At 44.1% G+C, this 17,598-nt stretch overlaps 6 protein-coding genes across 6 annotated transcripts; all 6 read left to right on the top strand.

Moving 5' to 3' along the window:
- Positions 1–152: 152 nt before the first annotated feature.
- On the top strand, positions 153–1,061 carry V1516DRAFT_681799 (mitochondrial 54S ribosomal protein uL30m). The gene has a single exon (XM_066923293.1). It carries the CDS (start codon positions 372–374, stop codon positions 624–626), a length of 255 nt encoding a protein of 84 aa, XP_066774955.1. The 5' UTR covers positions 153–371; the 3' UTR covers positions 627–1,061.
- On the top strand, positions 1,025–4,263 carry V1516DRAFT_699092 (uncharacterized protein; the record flags this gene model as incomplete). Its single annotated transcript, XM_066924110.1, has 5 exons — positions 1,025–1,479; positions 1,542–1,606; positions 1,655–1,960; positions 2,018–3,487; positions 3,541–4,263. Coding segments are annotated over exons 1-5 (2,688 nt in total), but the record flags the coding sequence as incomplete, so codon positions are not given.
- Positions 4,264–4,769: 506 nt separating this feature from the next.
- V1516DRAFT_115410 (Oxysterol-binding protein-domain-containing protein) lies at positions 4,770–9,036 on the top strand. Its single transcript, XM_066918601.1, has 3 exons — positions 4,770–5,194; positions 5,429–5,508; positions 5,579–9,036. The coding sequence occupies exons 1-3, from the start codon at positions 5,166–5,168 to the stop codon at positions 8,899–8,901; spliced, it is 3,432 nt and encodes a 1,143-aa protein (XP_066774953.1). The 5' UTR covers positions 4,770–5,165; the 3' UTR covers positions 8,902–9,036.
- A 1,687-nt stretch (positions 9,037–10,723) lies between these two features.
- Positions 10,724–13,281, top strand: V1516DRAFT_681789 (mitochondrial carrier domain-containing protein). Its single transcript, XM_066923292.1, has one exon. It carries the CDS (start codon positions 10,873–10,875, stop codon positions 13,069–13,071), a length of 2,199 nt encoding a protein of 732 aa, XP_066774952.1. The 5' UTR covers positions 10,724–10,872; the 3' UTR covers positions 13,072–13,281.
- Positions 13,282–13,629: 348 nt separating this feature from the next.
- V1516DRAFT_681787 (uncharacterized protein) lies at positions 13,630–14,969 on the top strand. Its single transcript, XM_066923291.1, has one exon. The coding sequence runs from the start codon at positions 13,653–13,655 to the stop codon at positions 14,775–14,777; it is 1,125 nt and encodes a 374-aa protein (XP_066774951.1). The 5' UTR covers positions 13,630–13,652; the 3' UTR covers positions 14,778–14,969.
- Positions 14,970–16,976, top strand: V1516DRAFT_681785 (uncharacterized protein). The gene has a single exon (XM_066923290.1). The coding sequence runs from the start codon at positions 15,153–15,155 to the stop codon at positions 16,893–16,895; it is 1,743 nt and encodes a 580-aa protein (XP_066774950.1). The 5' UTR covers positions 14,970–15,152; the 3' UTR covers positions 16,896–16,976.
- The last annotated feature ends 622 nt before the right edge of the window (positions 16,977–17,598 follow it).

Below are 17,598 nucleotides of genomic sequence, written 5' to 3'. Positions count from 1 at the left end.
TTAGTATTAGAACAGATGTCGTTGTTTTAATATCTACTACCATTGTAATCATGTCCTATGACATCTACTTAACTGAATCACGGCGTTGCAGTTATGGATTATATCGCCCACAAATTGAACATGTCGGAAAATATCGAAAATTGTTTATCACTATCCTTTTCTTTTTGATTACATATGAACTTCTAAATAGTCATCGAAGGCAGCAGCTGGATATATAACCAGTCGTTTAGGTTCGTGTGCTAATTTGTGTGAATTTAGTATGTTTTAGACTTTTACTAATACTATGTCAAGATTTTCCCAAGAACTGTTTTCCAATTGGAACTTTACGAGATCCGATATATTTAGGAGAGAGTGCGCGTATAAGATCTAATATGGGTGCCTTCAAAATCACACAAATTCGATCGGGCATCGGACTTCCGAGGAAAATTAACGGTTCTCTTCAAGCTCTGGGTCTTGGATACCGAGGGAGCATAATGTATCATGACATAAATCCGCAGATTGCTGGACATTTGATGAGAGTCAAAGAACTTGTTGAAGTTGCTGTTGTCGACCGCAAGCTGACTCGGGAAGAACATAATTCTTTACAAAAATCAAATAAGGGCTATTTTGTTGAAGATTCTTCATAGCTTTTTCACAGTTCTGTTGAATTAATAAAATTCGAAGAATACTACTTAGCATGAGTGGTCAATACTTTAGGAGTAAATACACACTTCACCTCTTTTACGAAATATTTCATTCTGCTCTCTCTCATTGTGTTTCTCTGCCTCTAAACATATTCATCCTTCTCGAACACTAGGCGTTTATCTCGCAATCTTCACAATGCTACACAGTTATCTTGGTCTTTGAGGACAATTGTACATAAATCAATATAAATCTCAATACATATATATATATATATATATTATTTTAAATCTAGCATTTTAATATTTGAGGAAAGTGTGTATTGACAAAGTCCAAAGACTGTTGCTTGCCAGATTCGACCCCTGATTAGATAGTAAGCGCCAGTTGCGATGATAATGACTTAATTCAATATCAATATCTTTTCATTCATCAGTTTTGACAGAAATTGTGCTTCTTATAGAAGACTTTTACCATATTCAAGGTGGAGATTCGGCTCATCACCCATTTTCCTTAGATCCACGAAACCTGTCGATCTAAGACGGCAGGGTGTGGCTACAAGCGTCATTCATTACTGATTACGATACTTGTGCGGTTAATGCCGTCAACAGATGTACATCGCAAGGGAATCGATATAACAATTTGAGAACGAATCAGGAAACCAGACCTTAATTTGTGGTTTATTTCTTTTTATTCTATTATCTCATAATTGTTGTATAGCGAATTTATAGAATGCCATGTCGAATAAAACTGAAGATCCACCGCTGGCTCCTTACATTTTGCAACCTCTATTGACAGATGTCTTAACATTATCGGAAGACCAGGACAAGCCAGTTGAGATTACCTGTGTTGAAGCATGGCGTAAGTATTATTTTTATGGGGACGCTAAGGAGGAATCGTTTTTGGAGCTAATAGTTGGCTAGACTCCAGTTTATATCTTGGGACGTCGACAGGTGAAATCCTGCATTACTTTCAGGATCCCACAGTGGTAAGAGCGAAATGACTAATTGATAAATCGACATGACTGACAGATTAGAATACACCGAGTTATATGTTTGCATCCCGGCAGGTGATCCATCCGTCGCGACCACACGCAATCACCAGTATCCTTCTCCTTCCTACAATCTCGCACGCTCTAGTGCTTTCGCATGGTACGATTACTTTTTTCACATTACCAGAATTTTCTCCGGCAGCTATTGGACGTGTCCGAGAAGTGAATTCCATGAGTCTGGATCTTGATCGGATACCTGTTGATGGGAAAGATGAGGTTTGGATCACCGTGTTTACCAAGAAATTGATCCGCATTATTCGTGACAACGTCACGGAGCTAAAGCTGGTGAAGGTATATTTGCTTTTAGACCCATATGTTAATTATTTAATTTTTTTCTAATATGTATAGGATATCGACTATGCTTCTGCATTGGTTGGAGTACAGCGTTCATCTTTGGCTCTTGTCGCAAATGAGAATTTATATGCACTTGTTGATCTAAACAGCGTCCAGCGAATTCCGTTATTCCCAGTATGCAATAATCCCGATGCAAGCGTGAAATTACAACCTCATGTGGCTTCAGTGACTGCGGAGGAGTTCTTTGTCACTAGCGGTTCTGCTCCGGACGAACCTGCTGTTGGGTTAGTCGTCAATTTAGATGGCGACGTCTCGAGAGGTACGATAGCTTGGACGGGATATCCTTCTGTAGTTGCTGTCGAATATCCGTATTGTGCTGCTGTGATTGGTAACGAACTCCAACTCCACTCATTGATTTCACAGGAATCAATTCAGACAATCAAATTCGATTCACCGCCAAATTTGTCCACAGTTTCCTCTACATATTCGATGCCTTTTCCGTTGTTGGCTGCAAAATTTACTTTAGTTCCTTTATTTGACGTTGACTCGCCTAGAAAAGAAGAAGAACGACGAATCGCAACACGACTCTCGACTGTTCCCTCCTCTTTGTTTGTTTATTCGGCTGAGCTGGGTGTCCAGTGCTTGATTCCAACACCGCAGCTATTGCACATTGATCAAATGTTTGCGAGGAGTCAAATAGATGAAATATTAGAAACCTTGGAGCAAGATAGAGAAGAGCCGAACGAGCGAGCATTTTATCAACGAACTTACGTAAGACAGAAGCTCAGTCTTCACTATTTTGATGAAGGAAAATACGTGGAAGCGGAGCATTATTGGAATGACAGCGATTTCGACCCTCGAATTGTTATCTCGTTGTTTAATAAGGACGACGTTAAGGGCATTCCTTGGATCTATGCCGGTGTCAAAGAAGTATTGCATCCTCCAGAAGAGGTGATACCGCTGGAAGCATTGATGGTAGTGAAACATTATTTGGCCGGATGGCTAGAGAAGAAGGGATTTGAGAGTGTTATGGATGCTAAGGATGTATTTCACTCCGTGGAAATTGCGTATTTGCGAGTGTTACTGAATACGCCGATGACGACGAAGGAGGAAATATATAATTTCACTGATTCATCAGTAGACGATCAGTCATTTCCTGAATCAGTTAAGTTGTTGGAAAGCCATAAGAAATATTTTGCTCTTTCAAGATTATATCAGAGTCGAAGGATGACTGCAGAAGTTTGTTCTACCTGGAGGAAAATGATCACAAAGGAATGGGAAGATACTGAATTCACAGACGGAGAACATAAGATGGCGGAGTATTTATTGAGATGTAAAGATGAAAACATTTTATGGGAATATGGATTATGGCTCATGCGACTGAACCCGGAGCTCGGCGTCCAAGTTTTTATTGATGAACGACGGAAAGTTAAAATTTCGGCTGATAAGCTGAAAGACGAAGTCCGCAAGATCGGAGGAGAAGCATGGAGGTTGTATTTAGAGGACGTTGTTTTTGTGCAGAGGGTAAGAATTTGGGCTTAGTGGATTGAATTGATATCGGTACTAAAGGTTTTTAGAATATCCAATATGCTAATGAGCTGGTATTACTTTATACCAGCGATGTGATTGACCTTGTTGAGACAGACGAAGCAGCTAGACAGGAAATCATACAAAGCTACGAGGAGTACCGTGCATTAATTCCGCCCAAAGCAGCATATACTTTGTTTTTAGAAGGCAAGATGGCGAGCAGCACGAATAAAGAAGCCGTGACGATGAGATTAAAATTTCTACATATTTTACAGAGCGAAGTTAAATATGATACTCAAGAAGTGTTACGACGAATTCGACCGTACGAAAACTTTATGATTACAGAGATGGTAATTTTGTACGGCAAGTTAAAGATGCATCATTCAGCATTGCCGATATTGTGTCATTCGTTAGCAGATTATGATACCGCTTTTGCATATTGTTTGCATGGAGGCCACGTTATTCACACAGATGATTTGGCTGTTGGAGATGAGACCATGGTCAGTTCAGAGCAACAGGGGGAATTATTTAAGCTATTACTGCTTGAGTTTCTAAAACTCAAGTCGTCTGAAGATAGAATAAAATGTACCAAAAGGTTACTGGAAGGATGGGGCAATCTTCTCGATTTGCAGTTTGTTTTGCAGACCATTCCGGACGCATGGTCCGTTGAGCTCATTAGCGGATATCTTATTTCATCGTTGCGAGAGCTGTTACGGAAGCGTAAGGAGTGCCTATTACTTCGCAATCTCTCCCGAGAGGAGAATTTCAAGGTGAGTTTCCAGAGCGTCCGTAGAATATTGAGATAACTAACTATACACAGGTGGCTAGTGAGTTGATGGACCGAATCGAGGAAGAGGGTCCGGTCATCGAGCGACGGACGTAGTGTTATCGAAAGATGCGCGCGCTAATTTTGAACGTGTGCTCCGATGAAGCTTGTTTTACTATAGGCTAATGCGAATAGAACTCCTGGTCAGTTATAAAACGATGGTCCAGTCTTTCAACACTGGAACTAGCATGAAAGTGAGTGCGGCGAGAGACGGGTCTCGAAGACAAGACGGCCCGGAAGCGACGGAAAGACAGGTTAAGAGGCTAATGATGTAACCGAGCATGATTCTGCCAGTCTCCATGAGAAGACTTGTAGTATACCTTGAAAGTCGAGCGAACAAAGAGACAACCGTGATTTACTGTTTCTGATGATACTGTTTCTCATGAATACGCAGTTTACACTTGACAATATTATGTAGGACCCAGTTAGGCTATCGTTCTGCTTTATTCTATTTTGTGTAAAAATCAAAGATCCATCTCAAGAAAAACCTATTATCCAAACTGATTAGTTATAAATATTCTTTGTTCGTTAGAGCGAGGAATTTCGTTTAACTTTGGGCTCTCCACTGTCCAACCTTACAGAGCCGACTCCGCCGCAGTTGCGAAACGCAGGAAATTCTGACGTCGCCTCGGGAACTGGTAAAGGATCTTCCTTCGTTCTACTTACCCGCTTATGTCGGTCAATTCCCCGGTAGTCTCAGTTTTTGTTGTCGTTTTCTTTTTTCCCTTCCGTCCTTGTACGGCTGTTTTTTGCTGCGTGTCTGGCCTAGGAAATACAACTTCAGAATCATCCGAACCGTAAGAGACAGCTTGTAAGCCGACGACGTAGCTGTACTATCAGTATCCTGTCATGAGCAATCTCGACTCTTTACCCGCAAAGTACGTATTGTCCTCTTATTTTTTTTAATGAGTGAGAAAAGATTGTTACAAATGACTGGATCTGAGCTTGATAATGCTCTGCAAATATTATACAGCATGTTATCGCACGTTGATCAGGCCCAGCCTGACTTGCCCCAACAAGGCAGATACGGCAAATCGATCACACCTCCAATTTTATTTTGGAATGAAATTTTGCCTCTAATTCTTTCGGTGAGCTGACTCTTATCATTACAGGCCTTCTCGGACACCTACAAGTATGAGTACCTCCTCTGCTTCAAGTCGTCGGATCCGCGAGTCTCTCGGTATATCAAAAGGTAATAATCAATTTCTATCACATCTTCACTGCTCTCGAACACAAGCAATAATCAGTCTAATACTATCCAGGTAACCTTGATGATTCGATTCGCACATATAGAACCTTGGAAGCGCTTCGTAAGAACGATGTTGACTACATTAAGCAGCTTATCAATCAGCAGGACTCTTCGAGGCCTTCTGCTGCTCCCTCTGATGTCATCCATCTCCTTCATCTCGCTGTGCAAGTCGCCAGTCTCTCGACTATTCAGGTCATTCTCGACATGAAATGTCCTCTGATTGATGTCAATTCGACAGATTCCGATGGCAATACGCCTCTCCATCTTGCTGCCTATCTCGGCCGAGAAGACGTAGTATCTTACCTTCTCAGTATACCGACGATTAACGATACAATCACCAACCGAGCTGGTCAACAGCCTGTCGAGCTTTGTCGGTCGCTTGAGATTGCTCAAGCCATGCAGGTCTCACGGGCCCAGTTTGTTGAGAAAGCGGCTTCTGAAATGAAATCATGTTTCGAGCGCAATGACACCGTCAAGCTGGAAGAGCTCTTGTATAATCCCAGAGCTGCTGCTTTGCTGGATATCAATGGCCAAGATCCCGACACCGGATCTACGGTTCTCCACGACGCAGTTCGGATGAAAAATATTAAGATGGTCCAATTTATTCTTGATCATGGCGGTGATCCATTCCGTCGAGATCGCAAGGGGAAACTTCCGGTCGAGATTGCTAAGGACGATACAATCAAGCGTATGCTCAAGGCGTCCACAAAAAATATGAACATGGTTACCAGTCAATCTGTGAACGAGCCGCCGAAGATGAGAGGCTATTTAAAGAAGTGGACCAATTATACTTCTGGATATAAACTACGATGGTTTGTTCTTGAGAATGGGATTCTATCTTACTACAAGCATCAAGACGATACTGGAACTGCATGTCGAGGATCAATCAATATGAAGATTGCTTCTTTAAAGCTAGATTCCTCTGAAAAACATCGATTTGAAATCATTGGAAAAGGTTCAGTTCGCTATCATTTGCGTGCGAACCATCCTATAGAAGCCAACCGCTGGGTCTGGGCACTTTCCCAGGCGATTCAATATGCAAAGGATCAAGACCGACTAACGGGTCACAGTCCTTCTAAATCACAACTCGTATCTGCAGATGCTCAATCAATTATGACTTCAATCATGACTGACGATTCGAAACGTTTGACAGCCCCTCATAGGGTTAACACTTCTACTGTTGGAGCGAGCTCTGGGTCGGATCGCAGTGCTCCATTCGCATTACCGGGCGTGAATTATAGCGAGGGTCATTTTAATGACGGTAATGTGAATGAAAATGAAGACTACGACGATGATGACGATGATGATGACGATGATGATTCATCGCAGGAGCGGACATTGGAAGAGCCACCGTACAAAGAAATCAATATTCGAGCCCACGCGATGGAATTAGAATTGAAAGCTTTGACGGATATTAGTACTTCGATTAAGGAAGAGCGTGGCGGGCTCGCGTCGCAATTCCCAAAGATCGCTGAGGCATTGGATCTGTATGATGCTAGTATTCAGAGTTTGAGAAATATTCTTGAAGAGCTAGCACGTGAAGGGCGAGAGCGCGAAACTTATTTCCGTCGTCGAATAGAACGAGAATCGGAGCTACGTCGTGTGTGGGAAGATAATATGCAGAAGCTTGCCGAAGAGAATGATCAAATCGGCGAACATTTACATGACGCTGTCGAAGAAAAGAAGCTTGCTCGAAAAGTTCTTCGTGAAGTTCTTGGTAGCAGTGGCACTAGCAGCAATGAAAATGGATATGCCTCACCGGGTGAATCGCGGACACCAACAGGAATAGTGAAAACATCCGAAGCATTGAAGTTGGCGACAGTTCTGTCCGAGGAAGATGATGACGAATTTTTCGACGCAATTGAATCGGAACAGCAGGAAGGGACGCCAAGTGCGAAGTCAGTTCAGCTTGAGCAGGTCGAAACCTTAGTCGATAAGTCTGCGAGCGAACATTACGAAGCGCTTACGCCTGCGCAAAAGCAAATTGAACTAGCAATGATCAAGACAGGGGCCTTTAGAGGTTATGACGACCCTCCCCGATTTAGGTTCCAAACGGACGAAGATACACGCCCCAAAGTTAGTCTTTGGGCCACGCTAAAGAGTTTGATTGGCAAAGATATGACAAAAATGACTTTACCTGTGTCATTTAATGAGCCTACAAGCTTGTTGCAGCGGGTCGCGGAGGATATGGAGTACACAGATTTGATTGATGAGGCCTCATTGAAAGATGACTCCTGTTTGCGAATGGTATACATCGCTGCGTTTGCTGCGTCCGAATATTCCTCGACAATAAACCGGATCGCAAAGCCATTCAACCCTTTACTGGGCGAGACGTACGAATATTCACGACCAGACAAGGGTTACCGGTTTCTCATAGAGCAAGTCTCGCATCATCCACCAATTGGCGCTGCCATAGCAGAGTCTCCGCGCTGGCAGTACTATGGAGAAAGTGCAGTGAAGAGTAAGTTCAATGGAAGATCGTTTGATATCAATCCATTAGGCAAATGGTTTCTGCACATCCGGCCATCGGATGGATCTGCGGAGGATTTGTATACATGGAAGAAAGTTACAAGCTCTGTTGTTGGAATTATCACGGGTTCTCCTGTTGTTGATAATTATGGAGACATGCTGATTGAGAACCATACTACCAAGGATGTCTGCAAGTTGAAATTCAAGCAGCGCGGATGGCTTGGGTCCGGTGCGTACGAGGTTTACGGAACTGTCTACGATGCAGCAGGTAAGCCAAAGTACAATGTAGGTGGTCGGTGGAACGATAAGATATATGGCCGCAAGTACCAGAGTAACGAGGTGAATGATGTGCTGGTACAACTGAGTCGAGATGGGGACAAGCCGGTTGCAAATGGCAAAAAGAGTGCCAGTGGAGCCAACGGTACTGAGACGATTGCCGCGTCTTTGAACAGCAGCCCGAATCCACCATTTTTGGTCTGGCAGAACCATGAGCGACCACCTCGGCCATTTAACCTTACCCCATTTGCGATTTCGTTGAATGCGCTACCTGAAAAACTCAAGCCATATTTACCGCCGACAGACACGCGGTTGAGACCTGATCAACGAGCGATGGAAGACGGTCGATATGATTTCGCAGCAACCGAGAAAAGCAGGCTGGAAGACGCACAGAGAGCACGAAAGAAAGCCCGTGACGCAACAGGCCAAGTCTATGAACCGCGGTGGTTTGTCAAGGCAAAACACAATGTTACTGGGGACGAGTACTGGTGTCCTAATGATGAGTACTGGAGCACGAGAGAGACTCTTGGAGAGAAGTACGATAGCACAGCAGTGCAGCCGGAGTGGCCCGGGGTGACTCTGATTTTCTAGATGTAAAACTGAATGGTATTCTGTATTAATTTAAATTGTACAAAAATATGTTATCGCATGAGAATCATTTTCGACACGGATGAAGATTTTGTTTGACGTGGTCTGCTCGGCCAGAACGGTTGCATGGGCGGCTTGTCTGAATCGGAGAAGGAAGTTGTTTTTGCTTGCGGTACAGATGGGTAGAGCGGTTTGGAGTTTAATTTCGACGAAGACTGCAGCGGCTTCCTAATAACAGAGGGTGAATCGACGAGGTGGGTCTACAAATCAGTATTAGCCTGTGTTGAAACCAGTGATCAAAATACGCACTTCTGCGATCGAGAACTCCAGGTATGCATTCTCTGGAGTTTCGGGACTGGAGACATAAATCTCTTTCAGGGGCAGACGCGATTTAGCAGATGCCTTAGACGAGTGCAAAACTGGCGTGGACGATACATTCGAAATAGGCGGCAAATTCTCTTTGTTTGAAATATCTGATGCCAGTGGATTCGATGATGAGGATAGTGGTATTGATGTAGTAATGGACGTAATCGATGCTGCGCTGCTTTCCTCTTCGACGGGATCTGGTCTCACGAACAGTTTCTGTCGTCTCACGTTCGCCTGCCTATCCAATCTGTCGTCCATATTGAAAAATATAAACTCGAAAGTTTTCTCTCCTAAACACCTGTAGGACAATATCAAAAATACACCAGACGCGCGACAACAATGTTTGTTTACACACGTGATAGCAAATCAAAATTCACGTGATCATATTGTAATATACGAGGGTCTAGTGACATTACGCAAAACGTGGGTCTAGTATTAGAGGGTCTGATAGTAGCGGGTCTAGTATCAGATGGGCCTGTAAGGCGATAGAAGCGAGTGAAGATAAGCGCCGAAGGGATGGCGGCCGAGCGGCAGCGAAGGAAAAAAGCCGGATTACACGATGAACGAGCTGGGAGATTGAAAGAGAAGGAGAAACACGGGTCCAAGTCGGGACGTCCCGGGGACCCTTGATGGTCGAAATCTGTGAAGAGATTTTGGATCAAGATGGGTTTTGTTCGAGGCTAGAGAGTTGACAACAGGAACGCAGTTGATCTGAAATTAATGCGTAGCCGGCTGAATCGGCTAAATCAGCACAGAACTAAGTGAACAAGAGACACAGCAGAACGAATCAAACGTGGCAATAAAATCTGGCAGAATCGCGCCAATCACGAGAATTTGAGGATAGATTTAAATCCAAGTTGGCTCATCTAAATATACAACTGAACTGCAAGCTGCCTGGTTAAAGACCAGACCTCTGATTAGCCGCGGCTCCTTACTAAGCACTGACTCATATTCCACAAGCACCTCACGCTCCCCTTCGGCCGGCACCAAAGTCCGCCCAGAGGACACCCCCTCTTTCCTATTGGGTCGACCCCGTACCCAGTGTCAGCGTTGTCCCCGCTCTGCCTCGAGGTCTCCCCGCTTTTTTAGTTGCCGAATCACGGGATCTGAGATTATGTAAGTGCTGCTGTTCTACTGGTTTTGGCAATTTTAAGACGAGAAATTTCGAAATAGAGATTGCAAGAAGCGAATGTGGTTTGATCGAGATATGTCTTTCGCGAAATCAATCCATTTACAGCATAATTTGGACGTCTTCCAGGAAGTCGTCAAGCTCATAGCCTGGTCGGCCTTGCGCTGAGCACGAGAGAGCCGCCTCCGTAGCGGCCTCGTCCCATACTTTTTTTGTTAGTCTTGCAGCAAAGTTGCCTGTAATGACTGACCCTTCCAGCGCTCGTCGTCGTCCTTCTGAGCGCTTCACCCCTCCACGGCCTTATTCCACCGCTTTTCCTTCCATCCTTGTCTTATCTTATTGAATTCTGCTCCGTTTCTATTAGACTATCAGATTATCTTTGGTGGTTCTTCTATTGTTGGTTTTTTCTGTTTCTCAACTCCATCAAAGTCTTTCAGTCTCGCTCCATACTTGTCCGCCTTCGAAACCAACCCGCTAGAATGTCTGCTCTTGCCTCGCCTGACTTCAAAGCTCCGCTTAGCTCGCAGGATCCTCCAAGTTCTTCAATACCAGCGTCTACTCCGACATCCTCGACCTCTTCTTCTCCTTCGGCTCCCATTGCGACTCCAACATTGACCTCTCTGCTCTTCCCGTTCGACAACTCCCGTGCCGCTGCCTCGTTCCGCTCACATGCCTCTGTCCTCGTCGACTCGCAGCCTTACATGAACTGCGACGACTTTGTGAACACAATTGCCCCCGCCTCCGAAGACTATCACAAAATTCCCCGGAAAGCGTATGCAGTCCTATTTTCCGTTGCTGATCGGTCCAATTCAGGCCTCGTTTCCCTCAACGACTGGCTCATTTTTGAGAACATACTCCATAAGCCCGACGCCGAGTATGAAATCGCGTTTCGGTTGTTTGACAAAGACTCGGACGGTTTTGTCGACTACAATGAGTTTCTCTCCGTTTACAATGCCAACAAATCTCCCGACGCTTTACCTTTCGACTTCTCTACAGGCTGGGCTTCACTTTACTGCGGAGATAAAAACTCCCGCCATCCGCTCTCTTACCACCAGTTTGCACAAATGTTGCGAGGGCTTCAAGGCGAGCGTATTCGCCAGGCCTTCCATCATTTCGACAAGTCGAATTCGGGATATATTGATCCCGTTCAATTCCAGAAAATTATTGAGCTCACCTCAAAACACAAGCTCTCGGATAGATTACTTGCGTTTCTCCCTACTCTGTGTAATCTTCCTTCTAACCCTCAATCGCAAAAGATTTCGTATGCCACAGTACGAGCATTTCAAAACGTTATTATGCAGTCAGATATGGTCAACAACGTGGTTTCGGCCGCTTGTGAACGCTCTTCGGACGGCAAGATTTCTCGTTCAGACTTTATGAACCAAGCCGCATCGTCTACTTTGTTCTCACTGTTCACGCCTATGGAAGTGGACATTTTATTCCATTTCGCATCTCTGGATAACCCTTCGAACGACAGACTCTCAAAAAACGATTTTGCCCGCGTGTTGGATCCTTCTTGGCAGGATCCTGTTGTTCTCTGGACCCAGTCACAGGCAGAGAAGGTTTCTGCAGCAAAAAATGCGTTAGTACATCCAGGCTCGTTTCTGTCCTCAGTTTTTGAGTCGGCCTATCATTTCTTTCTTGGCTCCATTGCTGGAGCCTTCGGTGCGACCATTGTCTATCCTATTGACCTTGTCAAGACCCGCATGCAGAACCAGCGCGTCACGAGCGGCGTTCCCGGTCAGCTTCTATATAAGAATTCGATTGATTGTTTCCGAAAAGTCATTCAGCGCGAGGGTTTTCGGGGTCTCTATTCTGGTCTTGGCCCGCAGCTTGTCGGTGTAGCTCCTGAGAAAGCTATCAAACTTACTGTGAACGACTTTGCACGAGGAAAGTTCACCGATCAGAATGGAAAAATTACTCTACTAGGTGAAATCATCTCGGGAGGTTCCGCAGGTGCTTGTCAGGTTGTTTTCACGAATCCTCTCGAGATAGTCAAGATTCGACTCCAGATCCAGGGTGAGGTTTCGAAATCTATTGAGGGTGCACCAAAACGATCTGCAATTTGGATCGTTCGGAATTTGGGTTTATTGGGTCTGTATAAGGGTGCGCTTGCCTGTTTAATGCGAGATGTTCCGTTTTCGGCAATTTACTTCCCGTCATACAACCACTTAAAGAAGGATTATTTTGGTGAGGGACCCAACAAGACACTTGGAATTCCACAGCTACTGGCAGCAGGTGCCATTGCTGGTATGCCTGCAGCATACTTTACTACTCCTTGTGATGTTATCAAGACGCGACTCCAGGCCGAGGCTCGTGCTGGTCAGACGCATTATAAAAATATTGCGCATTGTGCCAGCACTATTATGCGAGAAGAAGGATTTAAAGCTTTTTTCAAAGGTGGTCCGGCCCGAATTTTTCGTTCATCTCCTCAATTCGGCTGCACGCTTGCTGCATATGAGTTTTTGCAGTCGCTACTACCATATCATGCCTCAGGTACAACAGAGGCGGGTCACTCAGTTCCAAGCGGGCAGCAACGGCCTGTTTTACATAATGTGGATTTCATTCGTTCCCGTAATGCCATGAAGCTTTTACTTGATATCGACGAGAACTTTGGCTTACCACAGCCTGCTCCTGTCTCACACGGTTGGAAGTTTGTTCCTGGCTTTTCTCGCTAATTGCCGTCAGATTTCTGGAGTTTGTTCTTTGTTTGCGTTAGAGTGCATATTGCTTACATTTGTTTTACATTTTGTCGTTTATATATTGTTATTACATAATACAATATTTCATAGTACTACAGTGCAACATGATTTCGATTCAGTATATGAGTGCAATATAATATGATATGGAAGCTAGGAAGAATTAGAATATAATAACTATTATTTTTGCGCATCGTAAGATTTTTCTGTAGTTTATGAAACATAAACTATATATTTTATGTGAGATCCTGATAAGAGGAAATTTGAAATAGGGAACAAATGAATCATCTTATACATTAGAAAGAGTCTATGTTCGCGAGTTCAACTTCACGCATAAGCAAGTGATCATTTTATGCTAGTCTAAACATAAGGCCTGAACATTGATGCTTATGGAAGGCTAACTATTTCCATAAGAAATACTTCCGAACAGTCGATATCCTTCCCGTTTGAGAAAGATCCAATAATGCGGCTCCTCAACAGCTGAGCACAAATCGCCAAAATCCTTCTCGCTTGGTAACTGATTTTTTCAATCTTAACCATACCCATCATCAAATAGCGTAATGTCGTGGGTCTCAGTCGCATCAAAAAATGTCGCTCAAAAAGGTATCGTTAATGACCAATCGCGTATCATCAACTATGATCTCGAAAATCAGAAGCAAGAACCACTTCTGAAGCAAGAATCCGAGATCGAACCAAAATCAACCAAGTCGTTGACGATAACAGAGCGGAAGTCCCATCAAAAACAATGGAAACATAAAAATTGTCATAGTGACAACTGCTGTGCCAACAAAAAAAAGGAGCCATTGGCGACGAAGTTAAGTAACCGGCCTGATCCAGGAACTGGGCATGAATGCTGTCAACTTTTGCTTAATGAACAAGTTGATCAGCACAATCATAATCAGCATCTGAATGCATTCAACAAGGAACATAAAAAAACCCCTCGCGATAAAGAAAATTCAAAATTTGCTATGGCTACTACAAAAGTGGACCCGGAGATTTTCAAGAATAAAAGCGGGCGCTCAAAGCAACGAGTCTCTAACATTAATTTGAACATCAAATACTACTCCTGTGGTCCGACTGACAACTTAATGCAATGGATTAAAGAAGCGGAACATGCTCTTAAATCATACTGGGCCATCAGGCATCTCTGGGCTTACATTGTGCTAAAATATGTCATCGGCAAAGCTAGATCTCTTTTGCAATCGAGCGGAGCTCTAGATACTCCTAATTTAGACTGGGAAGAGATGAAAGATGTTCTGCTCGCTGAATACGATAAAGACGCACTGATCCTGTACCGATTCAATAAGCTCATTTCTATGCAAGACAACCCAATGAATCCTCACACTTATAGTAAGAAATTTGAGTATTTTCGCAGATGCGCAGCCATATTACCTGAATCTGAATTTGGCATCCGCATCATCTTTAGAATATTCTGGGCGTCGTTGCCATTCGATATGCAAACAAGCATCAGACGATTGGGGGTTCCCAAGTCCAGGCAAGAATTATATTCATTTCATTTTGAGAAAACAAAACAAATGTTTGAACAGCTGGAACAGCAATCATCCAAGCCTATAGGAAAATCGAAATCGGGTGCCAGAACAGGAAAGAGTTTGATACCATGCAGTACTTACTGCGAGCACTGCGGAATCATCGGTCATTTGAGAGCCGAGTGCAAATACCGTTGACTTCCAATTTTATTGTATACTTATACCGGCTGAGAATTTCCATACTGATTAGATAGATTGCCTTCGGTTTAGAATTTATGAAGGTCATGTGATGATACCAAAGTGGCTAAGTAATCCGAAATTGCAAGAGTCAAGGCGAAAGCCGAACAATTACATAATTATCCAAGTTAAGAGATGTAGTTATAAAACAGTAGATTAGTACAGAATATATACTTGGATAAGCAATTGAATAGTTCTCTATAAGCCGGTTGAGATGGTGGAGAACTCGGCTCCTGTTTGACTGGTCTGAGGAAATTAAAACGTGGCTTGTGAACCGGAGCGCGAAGCAAGATAGGAACCAAAAGCTTTGATGGGTGGCAGTCTAATCTTTTACCGATGTCCTATTTCGCGCAGAACCCCATTTTCAGATTACGAGAGTTTCAGTTTGCAATCCATTGCGGTCATAATTGCATAACTCATTCATCGAAACGCAGGATGACCACGAGTATTCCGAAGATTCCGATTATCGCAGCCCTGTCGGCACATCCGCCCTCTAAAACTGCAATAATACATAATTCATCCGGCAAGACCTTTGAGTATGGATCGCTTCTTAAAGATATAGCTCGGTGGCGAGCTGTACTCGGCAAGCTCAAAAATGGCGAAAAGGGCAAGCGAATTGCTATTATGGGCGAGAACAGCTATGAGTTTGTGACCTGTCTCCTGGCGGCCACTTCACTACCGGAAACTATTACGGTGCCGCTGTGTCCGAACCATACAGCGCCGGAAATTACGTATCAACTCAATGATGCGGACTGCTGTGCAATTGTTACGACTGCACGATTCAAAGAAAAACTGAGACCGTTGGTTGCCGATCGCGAGTTTCTAATTCATGAGGACATTGTGTTGCCCGAGTCGCCGACTATCGTGGACATTGTCGAGGACAGCGAAGGCGTCATCAATTCGAGTGGAATTATTCTCTACACTTCAGGCACTTCCGGAAATCCAAAAGGTGTTGTCATTCCCAACTCGACGTTGTTTTCTCAAGCGTCATCGCTTATTAAAGCCTGGAAAATCTCCAGTGAGGATACTCTCCTCCATACATTACCGCTGCACCATATTCACGGTATTTTAAATGGTCTTCTTGTTCCTCTTTATGTGGGTGGAACTGTGTTGTTTCAATTCCCTTTTTCGGCCGCGCCAGTATTATCGTTGCTTGCCCACGAAGATGAATCAGCACCTGTCGTCACCATCTACACTGCGGTTCCTACAGTTTACTCACGCCTATCGACTCTCTATCGGACATTTTCTGAGGAGAAACGAGCAGAAGTAACGAAGTCACTGTCGGCAAATCTAAAACTGGCAATGTGTGGGTCTGCTGCGCTGCCCGACCCTCTTCGCGATGGTTGGTCTGAGTTGTCGGGAGGTCATCCTCAACTTCTTGAACGATACGGCATGACAGAGGTCGGTATGGCTCTGAGTCAGCCATTAGAAGAAGAGAACCGTAAGAGTGGCAGTGTCGGGAAACCACTTCCGGGTGTACATGCCCGCCTGGTTGACAAGGATTCTCAGGAAGTTTTGTATCAGACAGTTGGCTGGGAGTCTGAGAGTTGGTTAACCAGCACTCCACCCAAAGAAGCTGATCAAGTGCAAGGTGAAATCGAACTTTCAGGACCTACTATTTTCCGAGAATATTGGCGTAAAGCAGAGGCGACCGAGTCCGCATTCGTTACGGATTCGACAGGTGCAAAATGGTTCAAGACCGGCGATATTGCAGGTGTCGACGGATTTGGCCGTTGGTGGATCAAAGGCCGTGAGTCTATGGATATTATCAAGTCTGGAGGAGAAAAGTTATCGGCACTCGAGATCGAGCGTGAAATTCTATCGCTGGCTGGTGTCGCTGAATGTGCAGTTGTTGGACTTCCGTCGGAGGTCTGGGGCCAGTCCGTGGCATGTGTGATGGTAATGAGCGATGGGTTCGAGCCGATGGAATTTGCGGATTTGAAAGCACAATTGAAACTCCGTTTAACGGGATATAAGATTCCCAAGGAGCTCAAAGTGATTGACAAGATTCCAAGAAACCAGATGGGCAAGGTCAATAAGAAGACACTAGTAAAGCAGGTGTTTCCTGAAAAGTTTTGATTTTTGTTAAATAATATATGAGTTATACTTGCATATACTCAGAACTACTTTAATACAAGAATTTGATGTAATATCTACGTGAACCTATTCGTCCGATATAACCAGTTTTGTTCGTTGATCTGGATTGAATCAGAGAACTTTTCCAGGTCTAGTCGGCAAGTCATGGAACTGAACCAGAAATGGTTTCCGAGGGGTTTTTACTCAACATTACCGAGCCAATCCCAGCGCGACGATTTTTGATGGACTATCCGGATACGATATAACTGTCCAACTTAAGAGTTTGTGAAATACGAATATTCAGCAGAGAACGCAGCAAACAGATCTGCGGTATTAGTGAATCTTAAGGACTATTAGATAATCGTAGAGGGCTTGTGCTGAGGAGAGTGATAGGTTGACCCTGGTGGCTGTAGACCGGGACAGAGGAAGGTAGATCTGCTGGGACCGCGCAGAGATTTGAGCGCGGGCGGAATTGATGATTTTATTACTTTGTTTTTTCAAAGATCCTGGTTCTTTCGCTGTGCGACTGTTTGTGATACTGTGCTTTCTAGATTTTTCCAGATCGACGTGTTCAAATGGTAGTCTTTTGTTAAGGCCTATTGTTTTTATTTCTTTCCGCAGTGACCTCGTGGCAGTGACATTGTAGGAGAGAACTTGCCGAGCTTATTGAGCGTAACGAAACCTCTTGAGCTTGCTTGTCTATTTT

The sequence above is a fragment of the Lipomyces oligophaga genome (genome assembly GCF_038497815.1).
Source record: "Lipomyces oligophaga strain CBS 7107 unplaced genomic scaffold V1516scaffold_10, whole genome shotgun sequence".
In the NCBI taxonomy this organism is placed as follows: domain Eukaryota; kingdom Fungi; phylum Ascomycota; class Lipomycetes; order Lipomycetales; family Lipomycetaceae; genus Lipomyces; species [Lipomyces] oligophaga.
This window is presented reverse-complemented; position numbering and strand designations above follow the sequence as displayed.